General features: G+C 36.4%; 2 protein-coding genes and 1 long non-coding RNA gene across 3 annotated transcripts in view; 1 reads left to right on the top strand and 2 right to left on the bottom strand.

The window, feature by feature from the left end:
* osbpl5 (oxysterol binding protein-like 5) overlaps positions 1-10,154 on the bottom strand; it is a 64,242-nt gene extending 54,088 nt beyond the window's left edge. Inside the window, exon 1 of the mRNA XM_055192052.2 lies at positions 9,682-10,154. The gene's annotated coding sequence lies outside the window, so the exon portion shown is untranslated. The remainder of the gene's footprint in view (positions 1-9,681) is intronic.
* Positions 10,155-11,070: 916 nt separating this feature from the next.
* LOC141364333 (uncharacterized) overlaps positions 11,071-20,340 on the top strand; it is a 71,649-nt gene continuing 62,379 nt past the window's right edge. Inside the window, exons 1-2 of the long non-coding RNA XR_012370091.1 lie at positions 11,071-11,115; positions 11,601-11,686. This is a non-coding gene — a long non-coding RNA (uncharacterized lncRNA). The remainder of the gene's footprint in view (positions 11,116-11,600; positions 11,687-20,340) is intronic.
* Positions 11,886-20,293, bottom strand: LOC129434519 (receptor-type tyrosine-protein phosphatase eta). Its single transcript, XM_073868859.1, has 11 exons — positions 20,039-20,293; positions 18,301-18,649; positions 18,186-18,230; positions 17,991-18,072; positions 17,756-17,846; positions 14,691-14,764; positions 13,894-14,028; positions 13,642-13,758; positions 13,373-13,533; positions 13,165-13,300; positions 11,886-12,757 (listed from the first exon to the last, which is right to left on the bottom strand). The coding sequence occupies exons 1-11, from the start codon at positions 20,178-20,180 to the stop codon at positions 12,665-12,667; spliced, it is 1,425 nt and encodes a 474-aa protein (XP_073724960.1). The 5' UTR covers positions 20,181-20,293; the 3' UTR covers positions 11,886-12,664.

Genomic DNA, 20,340 nt, shown 5'->3' with positions numbered 1-20,340 from the left:
GAGACATAGGACTAGCTAGTCTCGCATAAAACGCTCCTCATTCACACACTGTCCTCAAATATAAAATGCCAACAACAACATGTGGGAGCTCAGCTCTCTTGTAACAGCTCTCTTATCACCATAAGTACATTTAGTATGTGCAAATTTGTCATAATGAGAACAACACAGAAGAAAATACTTAACACCTAAGTTGAAGTACACGCATTATGTCACATCACAGATGAGAAATAAACACATCTTTTTTGCACAAAGAAATAAGTGTTGACGCTGTGGCCTAGTGGTTAGTGCACGTTTTAACACGTTAAGCTGGGGTGCTCTTGCGGTTATTGCGAGACTGAACCTTGTCTTAGCCGCTGAATGTCTGACACATGCGCCACACTTAACTGGAAACACTTCAGCAGATTCGAAGTTGTCCTCTGATTGGTTGAATTATGACGTGAGTGTTGCGTTCTTTAACGTCCACCTGGAAACGATGCAATGCCGTCTGATCAAAGAAGAAAGCTGTCATGTTTACATCGGTGACGATGCTTCATCAAGATCAAATAAATGCTGTATTTTTTAAAGTATGCAAGATTCGTGGCTTAAGGTCTGAAAAAAAAAAATCGGACTTTCCATGTTTAAGCGCTATAATTTGGTCCCCAGTGCTTCTATCAACCTAGAAAATGTGAAAAAGATCAACCCAGTAACTTAGTTTGTAAACCATTCTCTGCCAGCATGCGAAAAAAACAGGTAATTGAAATTTGGCTCCCCTTGTGATGTCAGAAGGGGAGGATACTGCTCCTTAATCGGCACTATACAACCATGATACTGCAATTTAGTGCAGAGATCAGCTCATTTGCATTTAAAAGGACACACCCAAAAACTCCACATTTTGCTCACACCTACAAAGTGGCAATTTTAAAATGCTATAATAAATTATCTATATGGTATTTTGAGCTAAAAATTTGCATACGTACTCTGGGGACACCAAAGATAACCTAGGCAGAGCAGGCCAATTACGTTTATGGAAGACTGGAGCATGTGTTGCGGACCCAGTCCCGGTAGATGTGAAAGTCGGCACACCTCTGATCTACTGGCCGTCCTTCAACGTGATGCCCAGCTGATGCCTGACCAACGATCACCGGCAGAACCCGCTTAATCTCCGCTAAATCTCCTTATCCGTTCACCCAAGGGTTTTTCCCTCCTAGGACTTTTTTTTAACTTCCTCGGATAAAAGCCCGGGTTTTTTTTTCTCCTAGGGTTTTTTTTACCCCGGGGAGGCAGCCTTTTTGGGCTTTACTTAGCTTCCTCTTCTAGACGATACTTTAGTAATACGTTCGCTTATAATATTGAGTCATAGCCGCAGCAAATTTAACTGCTTATGCTATCATGTATTTTGTTGTGCTATCTGTCGTTTTGCTGTGCTTTTCACTGCTTCTATTTATGTAAAGCTGCTTTGAAACAATTGACTTTTGTGAAAAAACGCTATATAAATAAAATTGAATTGAATTGCGGCCACTGTGATTGGCCACGCTTCAGACAAGCCTTCCGTCAAGAGTAAACGCTTTCGCCCCATGTGAATGTACTGTTAGTCTTGTGAAATGTCCCCTTTAAAAAACATCAGTTAGTGTAATCTAAGGGGGTATTCACACCTGTCTTGTTTGATTCAAATGAATCAAACTCAACTTCATTTCCCCCCTTGGTGCGGACCTCTTGGGCAGGTGTGAATACAGCGATCGAACTCAGGTGTGGACCAAACAACGGTACCCAGACCCAGTTGAAGAGGTGGTCTCGGTCTGGTTAAAAATGAACTTTGGTACAGTTTGTTTAAGGTGTAAATATGTACAGACATCAATTCACCACAAATGCAGAAAGGACTGCACCTTTTTTGGAGTTAATTGGCTCCCATAGTTCTGTAGAGTTGCATTATGGGAAAGTGTTGTGTTTGCTACAATTGCTAGCCATTCTTGAAGCTCCGAAGAGACACACTGCCTGATTGATATTTGGGCAGATGCCCATAACAGAACAAAAATTGCATTACGAATGATCTCCATGATTTTGCACTTCCTGCATTCCCCCACTTAATAATTTCTGTCCACTACACATTTGGTTATGTCCTATATTTTCTCGTTCTGTGTCATTCTGTGCCGAAAGTCTCCTGTGACTGTGTGCAAACATTTCATAGTCATACTTCAGCCTCAGAAAAGAAAAACTAGGGCAGGACGTTTTCTGCTGCGTGATGCACTGAACGTCAAGTCCAGGAAAACTTTAACAGCATCGTAAAGCAACTGATGCCATATAGACTTAAAGGGATAGTTCATTCAAAAAATGTAAATTATGTTATCATTCACCCTTGGGTTATTTGAAGAAGATATTTTGATGAATGATGGTAAACAGAGAGATGACGATAAACATTGACTTCCATAGTAGGTCGGATAAACAAATACTAAGTCAATAAGTACTGTCAACTGTGTGCTTACCGTCATTATTTAAAATATCTTCTTTTGTGTTCAACAGAATAAAAAAACTTTAAAACAACATGAGGGGGAGTAAATGACAGAAATTTCATTTTTGGGTGAACTTTCCTTTTAAGTAAAGCTCTATACAGAGTAATACAGATTCTAGATGACAAATTGAATACTGTAGTAAATGTGGCTTTCTACATCAGAAGACACAGAATAAAGATAAATCAAGTGATCACAAAATTATATAGGCAAGTTACTGGAAACCTCTCGCTATATTCTTTCTTGTTTTATATGTAAAAAAAAGAATGTGGTGGATACTGCGGTACGGTGATAATATTAGATGGTTATACCTTAACATTTACAAGATACTCTGCACAGTTCAGGGTTACTGCTTATGATTCAGTTAGCTCATGCTGGTAGATGATGTTGAAAATGTACCGTTTGAAATAAAAAAATTCTGCATTAAAGGGATAATTCACCCATAAATGCCATAATAGGAAGGTTATTTGTGAGCATTCACTCTGAAACTGGATAAAAGTGACATCACAAGAATGCTGAACAATCTGAAGAACACGAAGGAAGATATTTTGAAGAATGTTTTGATCGTTCATGAGCCCCATTCACCTCCATAGTAGGGATGGGCACAGGTACTCAAGTATTCTGTCATAGTTTCTTCAAAATTAAGTTTTATTTGAGTGTTTTTAATAAAAATATTTTAATTTTCATTATGACGTATACGTCCGCCCCTTTGATTGCCCCACCCCCAGTTAATCGAGTACTCGTTCTTCAGACCTATGGAATAATCAAAATGAAAAAAAAAAAACATAAATGCACATACCTACTCCATTGTATTATTTTTTCCTACTATGGGAGTGAATGGGGCATATTATTGGTTTGGTTACAAACATTCCTTAAAATATCTTTGTAATCATCAAAATAGTTATAATTTATACAAGTTTGTTGTAACAACTAGCCTGGGTTTCCCCATGCTGCCTTGCGCGCAAATTTATTCACGTGCAAGTCTAGCATGGAAACTATGGCCCCTTTTTGCCCCTGAAATAGGGAACCAATCACAGAACGGGGAGGGGGCAGCAAGACGATGGCGACGTCTATGCGAAACACCGAAGCAGTTTTGTTATTTGTTATTGGTGCCTGACCAGCGACCACCAGCGGAACCAGTTTAATTCGCTTACCCGTTCACATACCCCGATAGTATATATATATATATATATATGTGTGTGTGTGTGTGTATGTATCTCTCAAGGGTTTTTTTCCCCCCTAGGAGTTTTTCCCCTGGACTAGCCAGGAGGGTTTTTCTCCTAGGGGGTTTTTTCATCCCCTGAAGAGTCTGCCACCTTTGGCTTAACTTACTACTTTACTGTATACGTTACATTATTATTATGCTCGTTTTTCTATGCTTTTCATACATCTATTAATGTAAAGCTGCTTTGAAACAATTAACTATTGTCAAAAGCGCTATATAAATAAAATTTAATTGAAATTGAATCGCCAGCCAATATGCATTGTTGTGATGTCACTTTCACTTTCATAACCTTCATATTATTTAAATATACCATGATGTAGTATTGATATGCTTAAAGCCATATGTAAAATTTTTGTAATAAAATATCCAAAAACCACTTGCACAGTGTGATGTGTACTTACGTTATCCCAAAAGTTCCCAAGGATTTGTAAATATTCCTATTTTAAATATTTGCGTGTCCCTTGTCATTGTGACCTATCAATGAAGTGAAATTTAAATCCGTGCTAGCCTACTCTACAGTTACACTATAAACATGTATGAATTAATTATATAAATATAAATTTGAAGTGCAGCCCTTGGTTCCTCAGTGCTTAGATGCCAGGCAGCGGTCTGTAAATATTGAGTGAGTCTATATAATTATTTATGTCATAAACTAAAAGAGACTCTCTATATTTAAACAGGTACATTCATCATTCTCCACTCCCATGCATTATGCAAGGTCTTTCTTTACTGGATTATGTATCATCAATGCTTATTTTTATTTAAATAATCTTTATTGAGTGCCACTGCGTCTCTGAAGCAGCTCAGGACCTGTCAAGAACTTAAGGGCATTGTAAACAGGACCTAGAATCTAAACAGACATTATGTGCACATTGCTTTTGAACAGTAAATATGCTGAGAGAATACATGTATTTACATGCAAGCAAATTAGGGAAACTGGCAACAAACTAAGTGTGTTGTTTGAATTTGCTTAACCCATTCATGACCTATGTCCTCAATAAAGAACGTAGTTAAAGGCATTTGCATAACTTTATTTACAACCTATTTGCAACTCTTACAGTTGTCCAGACTGATGTCTCTTTTGCACATATCAGTATTGTATGGTTTAAACTTTGGGTAAAAAACTTCACATGTTGACATTTGGAATGGGTAATCAGCACTTGCTATTGGACCGCGGTTAAGAGGTTAAATATGACACTTTGACTATGGGAATGTAGAGAATCCAAAAAACGTAACATAACACAACTTAAACCATCACCACTGCAATGCTACCTTACTAAGGGGCCGTTTACACAACACCATTTTAAACTAATTACAGAAAATTATTCATTTTGGCTATTTATTTGTAACCACAACATTTTGGGGGCCTGAAAATGCAAACTTTTGAAAACAGATTTCAACGCACATACTTACACCATTATTGTAAACTACAAAAATGCAAATTCTTTGAAATTACTGATGTCATCCGCATACATATTACTTGATAATAATACAGCATTGTCGATCCATGTGAACAGGGTTCAATTTAACAATGCCGTCATCCGTACGTAAAAACGCACACTTTTTAGTCGTTTTTGGTACATTGATGTCGTGTATACATATACTAGGATCAAAATCTTGATTTTATTAAGTTTACTAGAATTAAAGGTGATGTGTGTGGGTTTTGTGTCACTAAAATCAAAAACATACTTGTGCAGTCCTTCACTATACAAACAGATAGCCCCGCCCCAAATTCCATTGGTTGACCCAAGATAGGCATGTCAGCGATGTTAATAGCACCAATGAACAACAGCATTTACGTTTTTTGATGAAGTTTTTTTCATTTTAAATTATGGAATATTTTACTATCCAAAAATGTTTACTAGGTAGTATTTAAAATTGGTTTAAATCAGCCTCCTGTTTGTTCTTCAACCTTTATGGGTGATTCTCACGAAACCATTGAAACCACGGCACTAATGATTTAAGCTTTAAAAAGTGTAATATAGTAACATTAAAAAGCATCAGAATTAACACAATACTGTGTTCTACCTTGCACAATGTGTGATTTCAACATAAGAATTTATAATTGTAAATTTTATCTCATTTTCTGCTGAAATTCTCATTACCGCAATGTGTCCGGCTGTGTTTGAACATGCGTTATGTGGTAATTTAATCAAATTAACACAAAAATATTAAGAAAAAAAATAAATGGATGTTTTGCTAGACTACTTTAGATGACAGAAAAAATATTCACTGAATATTCATGTATAATAATAATGAAGAAAAATTAGGAAAATGATGTGTCCATGCCTGATGTTCTCATCCTCCGCAACACTTTTTGAGAACAGTTTAAGCACACATACAGAATTTTAATAAAGTTTGATTTTGAGTGACCAAGCACATGGACCAGTTACTTCAAGATGGCTACCAGGTAAGATAATTTTTTTACAGTTAATTTGAAATATTGTCTTGTCAGAATGCTTACACGGCATTTTGATTATCATTACCGCAACAGATGCTTATTAAATGTTAATTAAATTAATAGAAGCATAATAATTTGATTTTAAATGCATGTGCAGAATCTCCAAATTATGTTCTTTCAGGTTTGTCATGTCATTTTGAAAATATGTCAGTGTTGATGTTTTCTGACTGTTGCGGTAATGAGATTTTTTAAAATTATGTTACAAAAAGTGTTAAATGATAAGTAAAAGTTTTTAAATTAATGTTCCCATTTACTCCAGACTTAGTTTTTTCAATGTCTGGTGGGAAAAAAAGTAAATTTAAGCAATTTTTACATTTTCATGCTTGACATTTTTAAAACCAAGTTTTCATGAGAATCACCCTTATATTCAAAAACAGTTCAAGCTTCTATCATTTCTGTACTATATTAGGTAGTGCTGGTTATCAGAAACCAAAACACATCTTAACTGTGAGTACAGAAAGGGCAGACTGACCAGCCAGCGACCCTTTAAAAAAGAATTCAGCTGTCTAGAGATCTCACAAAGAGCCATCAGAGAGAAAACCGAGTCAGCAGTAACAGGAGGGTATGAATAAGTTAAACAACAAACACTGGGTTTGGTCCTAACAAAATGTCACCAGCCGCTTCTCTTCAAGTAATCTGGTACACTTCTGAATGTGATTTTCACCAATAGACTGTGTTGATATGGGTTTAGTTTACACTAAAAAAAATTATCTCTCTAACAAACAGATAAGCCGCTGTCAGTAGCCAAATACGTGGTTTATCTGTATAATGTGTTAAACTCTTGCATATCTCCCATTAAATTCATTTGATCATAAAGAGAGTAAAACACATGATAAACTTATCTATGCAGTTTAGGATATTGCTTAACTTTTACTGCCGCTAGGAATGTCATGACTTTGGTTGAATATTTGGTGCAGGTTTACATACACGTGAAGTACAAAAAGAAATAAAAATAAAATGTAGAATATTTTTTGTTGTATTGTATGCAATGCAATACATTTCAGTTGATGAAAATTACTTCTCATATTTATTGTTCATATCTTAAAATAATATTTATGCACTGATGCAGGGCGATTTTTAATCAAATTATAATTGGTTATAGCATGAAAAGACTGATATAACAAATTAATTAATTTTCTGCTTGAAGACACTGAGTTGTATAATGTCTGTTACATAATCCAGCATTTATCTCTGAGTAAAAAATATGAAAAGTGTACAAAAGTTTGTCAATTCCCTAGCAATGCACCGATATATCAGCCAATAATCGGTATTGATTGTTTAAAAACAAAACGATAGTTATGGACGATATATCCTGTCAATCAAAAAAGGAACAGGAAAATGCAATGAATTTGAGCTCTGTGTATAGAAAATGTAAAGAAACATCACAAGTTAATGTTCAATATTAAAGGCGGGGTGCATGATTTCTGAAAAACGCTTTAAAAAGGGTGTCAGGGCAGAGTCCCAAAACCCACTTGTAGCCAATCAGCAGTAAGGGGCATGTCTACTAACAACATCGTAGCCTGGGTTGCGTATGTGTGGGGCGGGTCTATCAAAAGAAGGTTCAGATTCTATTAGGGTAGGGGCGTGTTTGTTAAGGTCATTTCAAATGTCAACACTGGCTTTCAAAGATCGTGCACCCTGTCTTTAAAAATCTGACTTTTTTCATGTTTAAGTGCTATAATTGGGTCCCAAGTGCTTCTATCAACCTAGAAAAAGTTCAACCCAGTAACTTAGTTTTGGTAAACCATTCTCTGCAAGCATGTGAAAAAATAGCTCATTGAAATTTGGCTCCCCTTGTGATGTCAGAAGGGGATAATACCGCCCCTTAATCTACACTATCCAACCACGGCACTGCCATTTTGTGCAGAAATCAGCTCATTTGCATTTAAAATGACACACCCAGAATGGCAAATTTTTGCTCACACCTACAAAGTGTCAATTTTAACATGTTATAATAAATTATCTGTGTGGTATTTTTGCTAAATCTTCACATATGTACTCTGGGGACACCAAAGATTTATTTTTGTTATCTTAACGCAACACCAAAGAGGTTTTTTTTACCTTAAAATAACGTTTCCAAAAAGTTCAGTCGTTCATCCACTCGAAAACGGGTGAACGGCACATTTGCTTTGCAGCCCTCTATCGGCCCAAACCACACTAAAGAAGTTTCCAACCGTCGGGTCGCGGTCCTGTAGTTCGAGTGAAAACTACAAAAACTTGCTTTACGGCAGACCTACAATCCAATCAAAGCCAGCTATGCTGCGGTAGGCTAAATTATTTACGACAGTGATAATGGACAATTCCGCTTCTAACCTGTAGGTGGAGCAAAGAGCAAAAACTCTTTAGTGTTGCTTTAAAGGTGCAGTGTGTAATTTTTAGAAGAATCTCTTTACAAAAATGCTAAATAATATACAAAACTACATGATCAGGGGTGTATAAAGACCTTTCTTTATAAACCATTATGTTTTTATTACCTTAGAATGAGCTGTTTTAATCTACATACACCGAGGGTCCCCTTACATGGAAGTCGCCATTTATGCCGCCATGTTTCTACAGAAGCCCTTAACGGACAAACCTTTTTTAATAAGTTGTCTCCGACGATGGCCAGTTTTTCCCGTGGCGGCTAACGTAGCTTCTCTATGCGTTTCAAAAGTGAGGGGTCACCAGTGGACTAAGCCGTTGGTTGCAATGCGCAACCTCACCACTAGATGCCATAAAAATTTACACACTGCACCTTTAAAAAAACTATTGTGAAATGTCCCCTTTAATGGTCATTATATAAATGAATGACATTCATAAGCTGTAATCTTCAGAAATTAGTTAAGGTAAGTTAATATAACCACCAAACTATCAGTAGATTTCAGTCTAAATAATTGGCCATCGGTGGGAAAATTAATATCGGTGCATATCTACAATGTTGGCCTGTGGAATGGATCCAATCAATATTCAATGAAAATGAGTTGATGAGGCAGCAATAACTAGCACCTAAATGCACGTGGTTTTGTGCTTAAAAGATTATCAAAACAGTTATCTCTGTTTTAATGATAAAAGTTTAAAAAGGTGAGCAAGTGACAGTAAATTATAGGACAATAAATAGTTGTTGTTAAAATCGCCCTATAGTCCAGAAAAATCCAAGCGCATCCCTTATGTATCAAATTACAGTAACAAAACAGAACATATCGTTATCAGATATATTCGCTTTCTGTATTTTAAAGGCTGATAAGGCTTTTATAAGCAGGATTCAATGTAAAAGACAAAATATAACAGACAAAAAAGAACGACAATATGCGCAACACGGACTACATCTACTGCATGTGTTACTGATTCACATCAACTACCAAACGATTGAAGACGCTAGCAAGACGAAAGCTATGGAAGATGATTCATAGTACAAATGGATGATGGACGTATCCAAAACAGGAAATTTAAAATCGCGCATCCAAATGCAGAAGTAATGATGTTTACATCGATAAATGGTTTCCTCATCTCCCAATAATCCGGATTGGACTCACCTCTGTGTTGCAGTCGCAACTTCGCCCCTCGAAGACAGAAACGTGGCAGGCTTTGTAGATATATCCCTATGACTTCATATCCTCGAATCACGAGTAAAAATAATAACAGATCTGTTCGGGCACGATGGGTTATGATCACCGTGGCAACCGTCAATCAAAAAACGGAAAGCAACGCGCCGCAACTAGCGTACGTCCCGAAACAAAGTACCGTTCTCCTTATGACGTCTCTTGGACTGATGTTAGTAAAGGGCGCACGAAGCACTGCTTTCCGAACGCAATGCTGCTGTAAGTTTGAAGCTGACCGGGCACACTTTCATCTTTAAGAGATGGTGGATGATAGAGCTGGTGGAGAGAGAAAATAGCGGATCGAAGCGTGCCATAACCGCTGCCGTGCAGCTGTTTATTATGGGAGTCTGGACGACAGGAAATGCCTTTGGAGCTGAAAGGAGGCGCTTAACCAAGCGGGGCAGAAACGCGGGAGCTGGATTTAACCCTCGTGTTGCGGTCATGGAGCCTACATGACGTCATCATGAACGTTTGAACTTTTTGGCTCAGGCCCATTTATATAATATAATACTTATAGTGTACATTTTAAAATAAAATTGTACATATACTAATACTTTATCGTTGTGTATATTTTGCGTATTTTGTACATTTAAAAGTCTTTATTTATTTTATTAAACGTATGTATTTTTGTATATTTTGTAGTGTATGGTTTGGTTGTTTGGTGGTTGTCTCTCTGTCTGGACAAATGCAGTAAACCTCTGGACAGCTGTCAACTTGAAATTAACAAACTGCTGAATTCCAATAATCTTTACATGTTTACTTTTTGGCTGTAATCTTACATTGTACATGTTGAAAGTGAATATTCATTGTAATCTGTACCAATGTAAATATTAAATAACATAATGAGTACATATACCTGTGCTCGGGGTGCCCTCTAGTGGAAATAAGGGCAACTAGTTTGGTATCAGCTAAACCATACAAGATGTGCACGGACTAATTTATCAATCCACACTCTTTTGAAAAGTGTCTAACATTTCTCTGTCATTTTATCTCAACGAATTATCAGTGTAATGTGAATTTTATGTTTACTAAAATGTGAAGTGAGTCAACAGATTTATAAAAACAATTAAATACTGTTAAGCAAATACCGAAGAATTCATTGTCCGTCATCTCAGGCTCCAAAAAACTATATTAAATAAAATAAAAAATACAGGAGATAAAAAGGTTTTCTTGATAGTCTGCGCATGCGTAGTAGCCCTCATATAGGCGGGCGGCGGGAATCTCAAAATCAGTTCGACGTCCGATATATAAATAATAAAACCTATAACGTGATAAAAACGCCATAAAAACACTACACTGAAGGGAAAAATAGGGGGAACATAGGGGGAACAGACTTCGACACAACACCGGCGTCGAAGCTTATATGAGGTATTTTTTGTGTATTTAATGTGTACTAACCTGCAACAACTGAAGTAACGTAATTAAGTTTTAGTTGTCCGCCATAAATGAGACATTTCTTGAATAACGTTAACTTACAAAGTCAAATTTTTTGTCTGTATCTAGCTAACAGTGATACTTGCTTATATGATATGATGAATACCAAATTTGTTTACATTTTGAAATTTGGCTTTACAAACTTAAGATGGGTAATAATATATGACTAAGATGAGTTTTATAAATTGTTAATCCATAACTGCTTATTTACATCTGACAGCAAAGTGTGTAAAAAAACCGTTATGGCCGGTTTACATATCTAAGTTAACGTTATTGCAATATAACATACATTGAATTGGATATTTTATTTTATATATACACAAATTACATTTCTGGCAGTCACTCACACAAATTTTGTACGTTAAATCAGGTAAGTTAGACCACAAACAACATTTAAATACATCTTTGCTTTATGTTAGATGGAAATACGACGCTTTTTGAAATGCTGAAGTGCAGAGAGAGCAAACAGGCGAAGGAAGTGTCACAGGAGACAGGCCAGAGTTAGGTAAGAGATGATGAAGACTAACATGAATATTTTTGTGTTCTTCTCACAACTGAAACACATTGCCAAATTGCCCAGTGCCCACAATTAAATAATATTCCAGAAAAATGTTTTTATAGTTTCCATTTCTTAAAACCATTCAATGTTTAAATATGGCAGTTTCATAATACATCCTTTAACAGAATAATTAACCCTGAAATAAAAATTCTACATTCACCTGTATGTTGATCCAAAACATCATAATGATCCAGTCTTCCCTAGTAATCAATAAGGAATCATGGGTATTTTACTCTGAAATGTTTATTTATGGTAGACATTATAGTTTAATTTTTACTAAAGAAAGAGAGATATTTCCTAAAGGCAATATAATTATCCATACAGATACACATTATAATGTTAAATGGGTCCTATTATGCTCTTTTACAAGTTTTTGTACACCTGCTGCTATAATAGGTTTTAAAAACTTTTTTATTTTTCAGTATCTGCCTTCGGAGTGGATTTCAAGTTTTGTAACTTGACAGATTTTTTATGCTTAAACAGCAACATCAAATAAAGTTAAAAATGTAATAAACTTAATAGGAGCCATTTACATGTACTGTAAAGCAAAATACAGAGTATAGATTTGTTTAATTTCACACTATTGTTAATTCAAAGACAATTATTTTTAAGCATTTACATTGATTTCAAAGATAAACAGAATTAAAATACTTTAATTCTAAAATGCCGATAAAATCCTGCAGGTGTGTGCCCTATAAATTTAATAAAATGGCATTAAGCAGTAATTAACGTTTAAAATAAAAGTGCATACATATAACAAGCGGTTTACAAATAATTATTACTAAATATCTGAATTTAGTATTCCAAAAAAGGAGATGATAAAATTGACTTTTTAATATAAACTTAATAAGACTTTTTTTTTAGTATTGTGAAAGAAAACATTTACACACTTAAATGAGACAAGTGCAGATTTAAAACCTACTGTTACATATTCTGATAAATTGTGATGTCCTGAGAGGGTCCAGCTCTTGACCTGATAATATCATAAGCACATTGGTGGAGGTACACATATTGGTCCTGTAGAAGAAAACAGAAAAAATTATACATTAGGAGATTTGTAGAGTACAATATGAGGTACTCCGATGCAAAAGCTGCTAAATGTAATCTCCGTCAATGGTTTGTTGACAGAATCTGCTAAAAGCCACATTGTTTTTTTAGTCGTTTTAAGTGCATGAAAGAAGAACTGGATGAATGACGAATCACATTTAAACTTGGGTCATTTGTGAAAAATGGGGCTGTGTCCGAAACGCCTATATAGTAGGCGAAAACCAGTATGCGAGTAGTATGTCCAAATTCATAGTATTCCACAAACAGTAGGCGAAAGGACCCGGATGACCTACTACCTCTGGCAAGATCCCAAAGTATTTATTTGATGGACACTTTGCTATCTCATCAAAGTTAACTTGATAACTTGGTCGGTTTACCTTACTCTGCACCATGAAAGGTCTGTGCAAGTGCATATCATGAACGATTCCATAGACGTCCACCATGCTTTCTTTTTCAATCTTCAAGATTAGGCAGTCGATGGCAATGAATGTCCCTGTTCTGCCCACACCAGCACTGTTAAAATGAAAGACTTCAATTAGACTTCATTATGCTAATTTTAAATACCTGTAGGTTTAATGAGCATACCTGCAATGCACCACAGTTGGCGAGTAGCTTGACTGTTGGTCGATGTGCTCTCTTACCAGGTGTCTGAAGTCAATGAGAAGTTCAGTGCTCTGTGGGACTCTATGATGTGGCCAGGTTGTTAACTGGAATTGCCGTACATTGCGAGTGTCTGCTGTTTTAACCTGTTAAGAATCACATAAGCTACATGTTAATGTTTAGTGTGTTGAGTCAGTTCGATACCAAGTGGAGATAATGTCAGAAGGTAGAGATTCAAGAAGGTATTGGCTCACATTTTTGATGCTAAAGTCTCTGGTAGTCCAGTTTTCCTGTATTGTTTCAACTACGGTTGTAACTGAGATGTTATCATAATTATCAGTCCCACATGGCCAGTACTTCTCACATTTCACCTACAAACATAAGACATGGCTAGTTAAATTTACTATCTCTGTAACCAATGTTTTGTTTTTAAATAACTATACAGTCCTACCGCTGTTCAAAACCTTTATCGATGGCAAGTACATTTTAATGTTTCTTGAACTCACTTGTCCCTGTTCATTGCATTTGGTCAGCATCACTAAGGTGTAGACGTTCTGCTCCCAGATCATTCTCCAGAATTCATTTACCGTATTAGGCAATGGTCCCTGGGCAGCTATAAACTCTTTTCTAAAATTGTAGCCCTGGTTAGATATAAAAAAAATGACATCCTATTTTTAAACAATATACAATACATTCTGTGTTGATGTGAAAGTTCTTAATTTATATGAATAATAATGTATCTCTAATAGGGATGCACCAATAGGATTTGCAGATACTGATGCCGATTTAAACAGACAACTTCGGGCCGATACCGATATTAAACACTTGTATACAATACTATACAGTTGGTCTATTAGCTAGTTTATTTCTGCATCAAATTATTTTTACTGAACATGGATTCGATCTAATTAACATTCAATTGACTAACATAATAAGAGAGGCACAAATTAAGCTAAAACAAATATAATAAGACAGCATGACAACCTTCAAAGGTGGGTTTTGCTATTCAGCATTTATTTGATAAACAACATTAACTCATTTTTTACATATAATGGATTTCTTTATGCAGTTAATTAATAAACAATCGGTATCGGCCTTTCTCGTGCTATTGCCAATATGCCGATGGTTTCAAATTCATCAAAAATCGGCCGATAAATATCGGCGGCCGATACATCGGTGCATCACTAATCTCTAATGATTTCTGTAATCATTAACACACTGCTGATCTCGTAAGACTCCTTCCTGCTTTTATATATTACTATATGCAAAATTAGTTGCAGCTGGGAAAGTCATTTATACTCACTGGGATGTAGTTGGCATTGATGTAATCATCGAAGGGGCTGCAACATATTGATAATTTCACTCTTGAAGCATCATCTTTAAATGGTAAACATAATACAATTAGTATTAGACAGCAGCCTTTAAACATAAGAATAAAAATCTAGACAGGTAACTTGTTTTAGGTGATTTGCAAACTAGCTAGATACATTTTTTTGAGTGTACAACAGCTTTAATCTTAGTTTAAAATGCTTGAAGTTTGAAAGTTATAGCTTGATGGTTGTACATTAAAAGATAATAGGAAGTTTCTAATGATTTCTAATGATAAATTAATGTAATGACTATCCACCTTATATTTGACGTAAATGTGGGCGCCACCATCTTTGAGGTCCTTTGTGTAAGACTTCCGGTGAGCAACTAAAGCTAATTGTAGTCGTATTGCGTGGGACACGAGTGTGCAGTTTTGACTGGCTTTTTAATTTTTATTATGAAATCCAGGAAGACCGGCATAATTTGTGCAGTTATGGGTTGCCGTAATAACTCATTCAAACGCATTAAATCTCTACAAAACATTTGTTTTAACCATAATACACACACAAGGGCTGAAACACGTGCACCCATAATCTGTATCCACCTCTGTGGAACCACACATCCATCCAGTAAAACATTGCATATAAACTGCCAGTAAACAATGAATACAATCATTGTTTAAGAACAACTAAGATTATGTTAATAAAATAAGCTGGTTTATTTTTTCTGCTAATACATATTATTACAAAAATGTGATTACAGTACAGAATATATATGCCATAAACTTATTAGTTAATGTTTATAATAGTTCTTAATGTGTTTGCGCATATTTTTGTTATGTTTTAATGAAAAAGCAAATAATTTTAAAATAAGCAAATAATTTCATAAGCTCATGTCTCCATGTAGTGCATAAGAAGAGATGTAATAATATTTTCATCAAATGAAAACAATACTGAACACATGTAATAGTTTAATATGTTTATTATGGTTTGTTCAAATAACTTACAATGTGTTGAATGATAAAGATGCTGCTGACTGTCCCCATAAAAACTCAAACATCGATTTAAACCATCGCCTGAAAAGGATAAAAACACAAAGTCTTGGTCTATTCCATGTACAAACACTTGACTGACTTTCCCATTGTAAAGATACTGGTATGTCTCTGTGCTTTTATGTTTGCGCATTGAAGACCCCTAGCAACAACACGAAATGAATGAATTAGGGATGTCCCGATCAGGTTTTTTTGCCCTCGAGTCCGAGTCCGAGTCATTTGATTTTGAGTATCTGCCGATACCGAGTCCCGATCCGATACTTCTATAATACATAAAAAAGAATAAATAAGAGCGGAAAATGTCATGCCGCACGCATTGCTGTTTCTGGAGTCAAAAGAGTCTAACTCTGTGCCAGCGCATAACTACAGATGTGTTAAAAAATAATGAGAATATAGTATATGTACAGGGGTTAAATTGGGATTTGTTTTGTGGGGAGGCTCTGTTGGGAGGGAGGGTTCGAGGGGTAAAATGTTTAATCCTGATGACAGCAAAGCCACTGGTGTGTTTCAATGACATTTTGGACCTCTGATAGGATTTTATAAGTTTCAGTTTTAAAGCTTTGCCACATGTTGACCCAAACTTTAAAACCTGAACTTTAAATTATGCAAATCTATGAGTCTGCCACCCTATATGCATTTGTTGCACATGTCATTATGCACAATTGATCAAACTTTAAAGGAAGTTATAAGAATCAACCTCCTTGACTAATTCTATGCATAAGATAGGCTACCCAGACTCAATTAACAAGAAAAACAACATACTGATTCAGCAATATATCTTATAAATTAGCCATAGAGATTCCCTAAGCTGGTCAGCAGTTAGTTATAAAATACCTATAGTTAGGTCGTAATTAATCTGTATAATCAAAATACATTATTTTATTAAACTATACAATCAACTGATTTATCCAGTTATCTAGTTAACATATTGTAATGAGATGAGTGACATGGTTAGACATGCTTTAATACTTTGTTTCTAGACTTCTATTAAGTTTTCTCGACGTGGGCACCATTCTTACCTCTCTCTCTATCTCTCATGTCATCTCTACAGTATCCTGCGCGAATGCGCGTTCTTGAGGTTCTGAGTGAGACGCGGAGCTGCGTCTGAGCACATGGTGACAAAAACGATCAACGCGTCGTTTAAATGAGCGGTAAAAACCCGGTTTTGTCGTGGGTTCCTTGCACGCACGAGTGTGAAGCCTATGAATGAATTTGAAAGCACCGTAGCACGTCAATAGGCTTGTTCGACTTCATGTAGCGCCGCAACAATCGACAGCCGGGTGACGTCAAACTACCGCGAGAGTGATCCGCGAAATCATACGGAGGAGTTTGCTTTTAAATCGCTCTCGCGGAACTTAGACGTCATCCGGCTGCCGGTCGCTGGGGCGCCGCATGAAGTCAAACAAGCCTATTCTCTTCTCATCAGTTCACACGCACCAGCGCAGCGCGTACACTGGCGCGGAGCAGAGCGAGACCTTAATGGATTTTAAACCCTGCATATGTATCCGAGTCCTGATCGGGATGTAACGTCCGATTCCGATCGAGTCTGAAACCACGTGATCGGGGCCGATTTCCGATCAGGTGATCGGATCGGGACATCCCTAGAATGAATATATTGTATCTTCATATGATATATCAGTGAAGTTCCTAATTTCATCCTCACACCTGTTCAGACATGGCAGATGTAGTAAATATTTACCATAACTGTTTAAATAATTTTTTATGCATGCTCCCAATACACTGTTTTCTACCGGCTGGCTATTAAAACGGACATCGCACAAAGAAGGGAAATATGTCACGCCTCTTACTTCCGTGTTCGAAAATAAGGTGGATAGTCTTATGTTGTTTATAGAAAATGGAATGCGTTAACAATAGTTTTGGGTTTGGCCACTGAGGGCCGTTCTTAAAACTTTAGAGACAGAAATTCCAGTGCAAACATTTTGATATTAATTTGAGACATGCTGTTTCTTTAAATCTCTAAATAATTGTTTGTATAGTGTTAAACTCACAAGGTAATGCATTAACATAACGGTTCTTTGCTTTGTTTTCAATAATGAGGGCAGCAATCCTTGACTGTGCAGTTCCAACAGCTTTCAAAACCTGCAACAATAATACAAACAACACAACCCTTTCAAATGAAATCAACACAATAATAATAGTAGAAGAATTATTCAATGATAGAATGTTATGAACATTCATTTATATTATATAGTATTAATATGGTATTTGCTGTCTTATTTGTACCTCATACTCTTTCTCAAATCGTAAGACGTCTGCATGCTTCTTGAAATACTCTTCATAATGCTTTTGTGTCAAAGGAAGGCTTCTGCATGGTGTGATACAAGATACATTTTTGGCAAATACAAATGAGTCTAAAGTACAGAATGAACCCTATTACAATTTGTAATAACTATGAACATAACAAAATAACAATCTCACCTCATGGCATGCATGTGGGTGTCTGAATTTGTTTTCTTTTTATATCTGAAAAACAACAACGTTAGTAAACTGTTTTGGAATGTTCTCGAATATTTTTGAATACTTGACAACTCACATTCTCCAATAGATGACAGTGATGGTGAGAATAAAACAGAACACTCCCAGGCCTATACCAACTGCCACCCCAATATTGTCCACAAAGGAGCGTGTATATTTTGACATACAGACAGCTTGGCCTTCTCTTGAGTTATCAACAACAACAGTGACACAAAACCTGTAACTGACTCCAGCATTCAGATCACTGATGTTGTAGGATGTGAGATTGGTTGTTGCATTTCTAGATAATTTATCACCAATCCATTGAACTCTAAAGAAATGTCTTTTTCCGACTGGTTCATTCCATGTCAGAACCACAGATGATGTTGTGATCTCAGTCACTGCAAGATTCCTGATCACATCTGGCTCTTTGTTGGGGAGAGAGGAACAAATTATGAATAGTGTCTGGGATCATAAAATGTTAATCAAAAGGCTAATACACAAGGATCCAACCAATTCGCAGTTTTGGCCTATTGGTTAGAGCAGGGTTTCCCATGGGTTTGAAAACCCCTGAAAAAGGTAGTTGGGCGAGTTCGACTCTGCGCTCCCTACCATACGCGGGGTCATTACATCACTTTTCAATTTTTAAACTTGATCATTCTAAATTAGAGTGTTGGTTGAAGTTTCTTTCAGTCTTTCACTTTAACGTCATGTGGAGGACCGACAAATTGTCGGAATTCCCAATTTCTATGAATTGTGAAGAGTCCTGAAAAGGTTTTCTAACCAACACCTTCTTAAGAGAACAAGGGTTACTGAAGTAACTGAGACGTTCCCATTCAGTCGGTCACTTTGACTTCACTTTTTGGAAATCTTGTCAATTCGTCGGTCCTTGACATGGCATCTTCATTCCCTTCTTCAGGGAATAAGTGTTACGCAAGTAACTAAGACGTACCCTTTCAGTTGGTCAATTTGATGTCACTTTTTGTAAATCTTGTCAATTTATTGGTCCTTGACATTGCGTCTCCGTTCCCTTCTTCAGGGAACAATGGTTACGCAAGTAACTGAGACATTCACTTTAACGGCACTTTTTGGGAATCGTGTCAATTTGTCTGTCCTTGATGTGAATTCTCCATTCCCTTCTTCAGAGAATGAGGGTAATGCAGGTAACTGAGACGTTCCCATTCAGTCTGCCTCTTTGGAAATTTTTTGGAAATCTCACAAATTCGTCAGTCCTTGATATGACTTCTCTGTTCCCTTCTCCAGGGAACAAAGGTTACGCAAGTAACTGAGATGTTCCCTTCAGTCGGTTATTTTGATGTCCTTTTTGGGGAATCTTGTCAATTTGTCGGTCCTTGATGTGACGTCTCCGTTCCCTTCTTCAGGGAGCGAGGGTTACGTAAGTTACTGAGACATTCCCTTTCAGTCGGTCACTTTGACAGCACTTTTTGGGAATCTTGTCAATTTGTCAGTCCTTGACATGACGTCTCTGTTCCCTTCTCCAGGGAACAAGGGTTAAGCAAGTAACTGAGATTTTCCCTTTCAACCAGTCGCTTTGACAGCACATCTTGTCAATTTGTCGATCCTTAATGTGACGTCCCCATCAGGTCGGTAACGTTGACTTCACATTTTGGTAATTTGACGGTCCTTGATGTTCCGCAAGTAAGCAAGACATTTGTTGGATCAATGTGAATGTGACTCTGACTTTATAGTACTGTAATATAGCTTCAATAAGACCATAGCTATATAAGATCAAATGTAAGATAGCTTCCTGGTTAAAAGGTTTAAAACATTATTTATTCCAATTAATAAGTTCTTACCGGTATACAGTAAAATCTGATTGCAACGCCCCTCTGTTACATTATCAGCTGCAACTGCATACACTTTGAATAAGTACTGGAATCCAGAAATCAGATGATTTATTTTGATGAAGGTGTTCTTCGTAGTTTCATTCATAGTCATACTGTTATTTTCATATTCTACACGATAATGGGAGTTTTCCCCTTTTGGTTTAGTCCAGTGTAGTAAGACTGATGATGTTGTAATATTATTAGTGCTGAGGTTTGGTGTGACATCAGGTTCTGAGAGTAAAAGATATGGGACATTATGGAACTAAAATTTG

The sequence above is a fragment of the Misgurnus anguillicaudatus genome, chromosome 6 (genome assembly GCF_027580225.2).
Source record: "Misgurnus anguillicaudatus chromosome 6, ASM2758022v2, whole genome shotgun sequence".
NCBI classification, from domain to species: Eukaryota; Metazoa; Chordata; class Actinopteri; order Cypriniformes; family Cobitidae; genus Misgurnus; species Misgurnus anguillicaudatus.
Note: the sequence above shows the minus strand (reverse complement) of the source record. Positions and strands in the feature narration are given on the sequence as shown.

What these genes read in the sequence shown, in the direction of transcription:
- LOC129434519 (XM_073868859.1), bottom strand. Translation starts at nt 20,180, where the DNA reads ATGACTATGAATGAAACTACGAAGAACACCTTCATCAAAATAAATCAT. An exon ending in GATTTGAGAAAGAGTATGAG is followed by an intron (nt 17,847 to 17,990) that starts GTACAAATAAGA and finishes TTATTGTTGCAG; the next exon opens with GTTTTGAAAGCTGTTGGAAC. An exon ending in TCAATGCCAACTACATCCCA is followed by an intron (nt 14,029 to 14,690) that starts GTGAGTATAAAT and finishes ATATCTAACCAG; the next exon opens with GGCTACAATTTTAGAAAAGA.